The sequence below is a fragment of the Ziziphus jujuba genome, chromosome 2 (assembly GCF_031755915.1).
Source record: "Ziziphus jujuba cultivar Dongzao chromosome 2, ASM3175591v1".
NCBI classification, from domain to species: Eukaryota; Viridiplantae; Streptophyta; class Magnoliopsida; order Rosales; family Rhamnaceae; genus Ziziphus; species Ziziphus jujuba.
The window spans coordinates 30,109,553-30,118,202 of NC_083380.1; the positions used below are offsets into that span (position 1 = coordinate 30,109,553).

Consider the following 8,650-nt stretch of genomic DNA (forward strand, 5'->3'; position numbering starts at 1 on the left):
GTCAATAGTCATCAAATCATTCATGTGGGGGATTATAACTTTTTATAATTATTATGTGCCAATGATTTTCCATAATTATGTTTTAATGGGCCATTATGGGTCTTAATTGTGATTTTTTATCTTTCCTAATGTGGGTTTTGACAAAAAAGGGGTTTTTGAAAGGAAAAACATAGAATTCAACCTTCCCCTCGTGAGTTTTGGAAACAAGTTTTCTACATTTTTTCATTGTGAGTTTTGGAGACAAGTTTTTTGCATGTTTGCATTATAAAAGTGGTAAAACAAAGGTATACGGAAAGTTCGTAGGGAAACACTTCAGTGGTACTGTGTCTGAGAGCTTCTGCATCCGTTATATCCTAGGAGACGACCGTTGGAAAACATCTATACTGATAGAATGAGAATAGTCTTAAGGAAACTATGGTACCGCACAGACCTTGGACAGATCGGTTAATAGTTCACCAAATCAAAGACATACAGGTTCAAATTTATTTTCTCTATTTTCTTATATTTTTATTTACAAATATTCATGCACATATATTTACATATATATTCTTACATATATACTAACACATACATCATAAAAGTTGGTATGGTAAATAAAAATGCCAATATCGAGGCTTTAGAAAATTACTGCATATTCCTGACAGACGTTATGGATATTGGATACTGATAAAAATATTATTGTGATACTACTAAAACAAAAAAGGGACAAACAAATGAATTACCTTGAATAATATCCTATAAATTTGATAAAAAGCCAAACAAAAATATTGAAAATACCTCCAGCCCAAAAATCATCAAATATGGATAAAATCTCCAAAATATGTTTTATCCAAAATTAAAATTACCATGAAAAATATGTTTGCTGCCTTTCCTTTTTAAACAAGGAATTAAAAAGCTATTACCAAAAAAATATCTTTTTATCTTTCATAGTTATTCCTGATTTCCTCAAAATCTAGTTACAAAAGGGATACAAAAAAAAATGGGTGAAAAAAAAAAAAGGAATGAAAGAAAAATGATTAAAGGCAAAAAACAAAAGTGGAAAAGCCAAAAAAAAAAAAAATTAAATTAAAAAAGCAAAAGCGAAAATCAAGGTTCAAAAAAATCGATATTGATGGAAATATCGAGAGTTTAAAATACTAAAATTTCCATGAAAATATCGTAAAATATCGAATATCGATAAAAAGTTATAAAAAATGATAGAAATTTGTTTTAAAAAGTGGAAATTTTTATTGAAATTTTAGATATAGTTTATTTAATCCATTTATTATCAAATTGATTATAAAACTTACTAAAATATTGAATGGATGTTATGTTCTTCTTAGTGAATTGATTTATAATAAGTATTAATAATCATAGATGAATAATTATTAATAAAAATATATCAAAGAATACAACTAAAATATATAAAATGATTATTACAATTACATTGTAGCTTATAAATGTCATCTTAATACCACATAGAACTTTTAGGTGGCTGAAAATCATCGGTTTCTTTCTCATTTTGATTTTGAGATGTGAAATGTGAGAAGTAGTTATAAAAAGATGTATCTACCTAATAATTTTGCATATAATTATTAATATGCCAACAATATGGATCTTGCATTATTGGTTGACTATGTGCATAACTACTACTTTCTTGTGGTTGAGTTTGAAATGATAACCATGAGTTGCTACTTGATGACATTCCATACATATCCATTGAATAAGGATTATGAAAATGACTTCGAACCCTCATAGATTCAAAATTCATAGAAATTGAATCTTCTTCTTGTTGTGATATCTCCATTATAGATTTTTCTTTACGTATATAGTCTTTTCCAACAGTTCCGAATCTTTGACCTGCATCTTTACTCTTATGATCTTCATCTTGTGTTACATGTGTGTAATATTATTCACCAGTAAATGGGCTTAATTTATGTGTGTAATATTATTCATCAGTAAACGGGCTTAATCTAACTTCTTGACTTGGTAATTTCCTTTGGCCATTACCTCTTCTAATTTCTAATTCAGATAATTTATTGAAGTTATCTTCATCACCATTGGAGCTAGAGTGATTACTAAAAGTCTCAAATTGTGAATGTGTATCACCTGATGGAGCTGAAGTACTAATGATTGTAGTTGGCTCTCTCATAAGCCTTTGAAATGAATCACAACTACTAGAATTTACTTATTCAGAAATCACTTTTTGAATATTTATTTCTTCCTTTTCAACTTGTTGAGCAAGTTTTGGATCGGGATTCCCTGAGTCTCCAATTGTGAATGTGTACCACCTATGGAGTTGAAGCACTAGTAGTTTTAGTTGGCTCTCTCATAAACCTTTGAAATGAATCACCACTACTAGAATTTACTTTTTCAGCAATCACTTTTTGAACACTTATTCCCTCTTTTTAGCTTGTTGAGCAATTTTTGGATCAAGATTTCCTTCATGTTCATCTATTGGTACATTTGATTGCCCTCTTCATCATCATCTTCCATTATAATTTCAAATATTAAAATTTCCAAGGTTCAAAAATATTATCCACAATCTTTGTATTTTTTCTTTATCAATATTCAATAAATAAGTACAACTTATTAATGTTATTCAATTCAATTCATTCTATTTTTGTTATATCATTAAATGTCTAAAAAATAATTAAAGGGTAAAAAAATTATCAATGAAATTAATTTGATAAAAAGTTTTACTAAATATCAATAATATTTATGAATCTTTTTTAAAAAATTAAAAAAATATCAAATATTTTCAAAACTTCAATGGAAATTTTGGAAATTTCCATATAAATTATAGATTTTTTAACCAAATTATTAATTTGGATTTGATGTAGATATTTTATAGAAATTTACATGGAAATTTTGTCGAAATTTCAGAAATTTCAATAGATATTATGGAAATTTTATCTATTTACATGTCCAACTTAAATTTTATTTTGACCATTTCAAAAAATAGAAATATTAAAAAAATATCAGATATTTTAAACCTTGGTGAAAATAGCCAAAGATAAAGAGAAAGATAGTACAAGGCAAGGAGACCCATGTTTTTACTAATAAAGTTCAAGTTTGATAAAAGCCAAAATCATGGAAAATCGAATTGCTAACTAATAGCAAAAGAACTGGTAAAAATTGAAATCAGCAAAGCAGGAAAAAAAAAATATATATATATATATATAGTAAACCCAATAAAATATGGTTCCAATTAATTTGCTTTGCAATTTCGCCCGTTAGTGTAATTTTTCTATTCCAAATATTTTCCTTTGACATCTAATCGAATAAAGGATAATAAAATCAAAATCTGAAAAAATATCTAGGGTTCAAGTTTGTAGATTATCCTTATCCAAATGATTTCTTTTTAAAAAAAAAAAATAAATCAAAACAAAATATTAAGGCTTGATTTTACTCTTTCTATAATTGGATCAACGTGGTTCCCATTTAAAAGAAATGCACAGTAAAATTACGCTCGCATTCGAATGCAGTATTGGTAAATAAATCAATTTTTTATTAAAACTCCGCTGGCGGATTTTTTTTTTATTTTTTATTTTTGAAAAGCCCTACATAATAATTACTTTTTTTTAAAAAAAATAAATATGTTAACAAAATTAACAAATATTTATTAAAATTTTTTTAAAAAATCTAACTTATGAAAAGAAATTTTTTTTTTCTGTAACTCATGTGGAAAATTCAATAAATATTTAACATAATTTTTATTTATAATAAAATATTTATTAATTTTTTAATAAAATATCTTTATGATGTACATCATATAAAGCTTTTGAGGCAAGAACTCCTATATCAAACGGTTACCCAGCATAAATGGGTTTTAATTTTAATTAAAAAAAAGATAAATGTCTGATTGGTTTGTCGGACTTTTAATTAAAATGGATTTTAAACGGGCCGTTAACCAAGATATCTGGTTGCCTAGTGGTTAAAAGCCCAACCAAAAAGGCTTTTGGCTTTAAGTTAACTCAATTTATGGACCACTAGATTTTATTAAAAGACCTGAAAATAAATTGTCTATTACAACCAATAAACCTACCAAAGACGAATCTATTCAACTTAAATATATATGAGTTTTAAATTAAAGGTCCATAATTTTTATTGTCTCGACCTATTTAAGTTCAAAGCCGAGTGATTGTTAAAACACAAATTAATTTATAGTCTAAACAATTATTATGGCTATCAATTCAAAAAAATAATCCAATTAAATTAGTTTCTTGGATCACAAATAAAACATTTAATAAATATGAATTATTAACTGAATTAAAATTGGGATTTAAAGTTGTTTAATTAAATTAAATTGTCTAACAAATTAAATAAATATTTTAATTTAAAATTTCTTGGATTTTAACATATCAAAATAAAGGATTGCCAATTAAATCAAATGTTAAATAAAAATATCCAATTGCTTTTAAAGCATTACTAATTCCGAAATGTATTAATAGTTCAATAATATTATAATGATCGTTAAATTTAATAACAATGTAAAAAGGGCTTTTAAATTAATAATCATATCAAATAAATAACTATTAAAAATCCTACCTTAATAAAATGATGATTGCTTTCAAATATCAAACTATAAATTTATTACCTGACATATGACTCAACCAAATGAAGAGTTGCCAACTTCAACAAACTACAATTGTTTGACTATCTCTACAGAGTCAAAAGTGGCCAGATAAGTGCTGAAAAATGTTTTCATATGATTGAGACTTTGAGGCGTTAAGTCTTTTAGTTTAAAATTTAATAAAATTATTTCTCCAAATTTTCCAAATCAAATAACTTAAGCAAATATATTTAGGTTATAAGATTAATCAAATTCTAAAATTCTAAAGTCGCCAAAATTCTTTTAAAGCTTAAACTGAAACAGAGAAGAGCATGTAATAATTTCAAGCTTCAACTAAAACAGAGAAGAGCATGTAATAATTCAAATTTATGTTTACAATATTTTATTCATAACTACATAGACATAAATAGTAGTCTGGCGAGAGAAAAAAAAACAAAAAAAAAAAACAAAAAAAAAAAAAAAACAAAAACAAAAATAAAAAACACTAACAAGCATAGTAGAGATGGTTCCACAGCCTTCTATCTCCAATTTCTTTGATGTGTCCTTTGCCGTCTCCCTTTGTAGCTCAATTTAACCAACCATCCGTGCCTCCTTATGGTCACAATGTCACCAAGAGCTACTCCAGCAACTACCCCACTTACGAATCCTATCAACACAACTTTCCAATCCAATTCCATTAAAGAATCTGGATCATCGTTTTCTTCAAAAACTGAAGGTGGCAGTGATGGGGGCCCTGAATAACCACATTTCCTAAGCAACGGATCACCACACAATCCAGGATTCCCTTCAAACGAACTGCTCTCAAATGCATCAAATTGTTTCCCTTGAGGTATACGGCCCGTAAGATTGTTATGAGATACATTGAAGCGTTCGAGGAATCCAAGTTGCTTTAGTTGCTTTGGGATCTCTCCTGAGAGCTTGTTTTGAGAAAGGTCCAATGATTCCAGCACTGTTAAATTCCCTAGAGACGACGGTATGCAACCAGTGAGCAAGTTATTTGAAAGGTTTAAAGAGTAAAGACCCTTTAGATTCCCAAACAATTCAGAAATCTGCCCTTCAAATCTATTGCTCGACATATCAATAAAAGTAAAGATATCTTGGATGGCTCCGTAGTATCTCTTCACACCTTTGGTTGTAATTGTGATGGCATAACGATTATCAACTTGCACCCAATCAAAGTCGGTAGTAGTATAGTTTAACGTTACACTCAAATACGTCAAAGGATGGGGGTCGATATCCTTCATAGCATTCCAGCACAAAATGTAATGAGATGGCAACTCACCCGTGAAATAATTGAAGGATATATCAATTACTTGCAACTTGGGGAACTCCAAGTAGTTTTTGGGTTTCCCAATTACACCGTAGAACTCATTTTGCTGCAGTGTGAGAATCTTCAACACTGGAAGGGATCCCAACCAAGATGGAAAAACATCCTTGAGTTGATTGTTCGAGATAACAATACCTTCAAGCATCATACAATTGGACAGTGATCGTGGTAGCTGTCCCTGCAACTTATTATAGCTGAGATCGATTATTCTCAAGTTACTTGCACTGTTGCTGCATATTTCCGGAATGATTCCTTGAAAGAAGTTATTTTTTAAACTCAACACATACAAAGAATTGCTTAAGTTTCCCCAACACTTCGGAATCATGCCACTCAAGGCATTACCAGACAAATCAAGGAAGTAGAGAGAACTCAGATTGCAAAACATATTTGAAATTTCTCCACTTAGCATGTTTTCTGATGCATTATAATTCTCGATGCAGGGTGGAGGAATTGGTGGTACTCCCTGCAACATGTTAAAGGACACAATGTATACCTTCATGTTAACCCAAGGAATAATTGCAGGTTGAGAACCTGTAATGAAATTGTTGGCGATGGGCAGGAAGTCCAGTGTGTCTGTGCTTGTATTCCACATCCATTTAGGTATTTCACCGCTAATCTTGTTATTAGAAAGTGATATCCATCGTACTTGGTTTTGATGCCTAAGAAAATCTGGGAATTCACTTAGATTGCATGAAGTTAATCCCAAACCAATGAATTTTGAATTTGTTGCATTTATGTTTCCCATCTCAAAATGTAGTGACAAATTATTTGCACTCAGTTCTAGCTTTGTGAGAAATTTCATGTTAAAAAACATGTCGAATTTCAAAGTTCCATTTAATTTGTTGGTATGTAGATAAAAAGTATCAAGATTCACGAGGTTAGATAATGATTGTGGAACTAGACCATAGAATTGGTTATGTGCAAGTTGGAGAATATTTAGTTTGGTAAGGTTTCCTAGCCAAGGTGGGATTGGACCAGTTATATGATTATTGAAGAGATATAATGATGTGAGTTGGCTAAGATTTTGAAGAGATGAGGGAAGGTAACCACTAAAGTTGTTATGCCCAAGGTGTATGGTAGTAAGTTGTGTAAGTTTTCCAAGTGAAGAAGGAATAGGCCCTGAAAAATTGCAGTCAAAAACATCTAATAGATCCAATGAATCAAGCATTTGGATAGAAAAAGGCAGGCTTCCTGAAAATGAACTTTCATAAAGTATCAATTCTTTAAGAGGACTCTTATGGTGGAATTCAGGCAAATAACCATTCAGATTCTTATTGGATCCCACCTGAAGAATTCTTAGATTTGGTAACTGAAAAATGGCTGCAGGAAATTCACCATGCAGCCCACAACTCGTAAGTGAAAGTGATGTCAAAGAAGTGAAGGTTGAAAGGAAATTGGGTACTATGGATGATATGTTTACAAAACTGAGATCAAGTACTTCTAAACTGGTCAAATTCTGTAGTAGGCTACTCAGATTTGGATTTTTTAGTTCCAAACCCTTTTGCTCAACATTTCCATTGTAATTGAAAGACAAGTCAAGCTGTGATAACTTAAACAAGTGTGAAATTTCAATTGGAATTTGACCCGAAAAAGCAGAACCAGAGAGATTGAGATAAGTTAAAGATAAAAGAGTCCCTATAGCAACAGGAATTTTAGAGTAATTGAAGTTATTACCAGCAAGGTTAAGCCTCTGAAGATGAACAAGATTGAACAAGGTGCTGTTGGAGTTGATAGAGCCAAATAAACAACTCCTACTAAGATCAAGGCCTATCACATGACCAGTCACCTCATCACACTGGACTCCATCCCATAAGCAGCAATTGCTTGTATTTACTCCATAAGAATTCCATTGCAGAATCTTGGGATCACATAGAGATGCAGATTTGTTAACAATGACAAAGCTTTCCTTGAACTGCAACAAGGCAGACCTCTCATAATCATGGCAAGATGGCTGAAAGGACGTAAAAGAATTAGCAACCATTATCTCCAACGCCAAAAGTTTCAAAAGTACACACAAAAATGATACGAGACGCAGTGATAACTCCATAATACTTCTTTTTTCTTTTTCTTTTTCTTTCTTTTCTTTTTTATGAGTTTGATGGTTCTATTAGTCGAAGAGTTTGTTATATAGAGGCATGGAAAAGCTTCTTATATAGTCAAAAATTCATTTAATTCTTTTAGACCAATATAGACTGATAGAGACAGTTGAGTATCTGTGTCATAGTTTTCGTTTCCCTAGATACACTTTGAGTTCAAGTAATCATAAAGAGCTTGATGATTAAAGATTTAGTCAAAGTCTTCTGAAAATGCAAACACTAATAAACCAATGAATGGTCTCCAAACAATCAAGAAACAGATCGATCAAGAATGATCTCAATAATTCATTTCTTGTATCTAGCTGTATTCCACATACGTGAGAGTGACTTATTGACCAAAATGTACTTCAACTTCCAACCACACACGCCTAGGTCTTTTATTTTGGATTTTCATTTGGACTTTTCTATATGAATGGCCTCACTTTGTCAAATTTCTAAAATTGTGTGTTGAAAAAACTAAAAAAAGACAAAAATAAAAACAAAAGTTTTCAAACACCGGAGAAATTATAGAGCAGCCACATATTAAAGTTTCAAACAACAAAGAAAATATCTTTTGTACAAGGCATATATGTTGAATATTCTTTGAAAGATAGGTGATTAATATAGGAAGTGATTACCTCTGTTTGCAAACAGAGGTAATCGCTTTAATTAAAATTTTCTGTCGTTTCCCGA

General features: G+C 30.2%; 1 protein-coding gene across 1 annotated transcript; it reads right to left on the reverse strand.

The window, feature by feature from the left end:
- Positions 1-4,869: 4,869 nt before the first annotated feature.
- On the reverse strand, positions 4,870-8,006 carry LOC107434782 (receptor like protein 27-like). The gene is made up of 2 exons (XM_048472923.2): positions 7,557-8,006; positions 4,870-6,551 (listed from the first exon to the last, which is right to left on the reverse strand). The coding sequence occupies exons 1-2, from the start codon at positions 7,927-7,929 to the stop codon at positions 5,074-5,076; spliced, it is 1,851 nt and encodes a 616-aa protein (XP_048328880.2). The 5' UTR covers positions 7,930-8,006; the 3' UTR covers positions 4,870-5,073.
- Between the last annotated feature and the right edge of the window lie 644 nt (positions 8,007-8,650).

Bases quoted from the DNA above. Each gene is read 5' to 3' on its own strand.
- LOC107434782 (XM_048472923.2), bottom strand. From the start codon at position 7,929: ATGGAGTTATCACTGCGTCTCGTATCATTTTTGTGTGTACTTTTGAAA. The intron at 6,552-7,556 runs GTAATAACTTCA...GTGAATTCCCAG, and splicing joins TCAGAGGCTTAACCTTGCTG to ATTTTCTTAGGCATCAAAAC.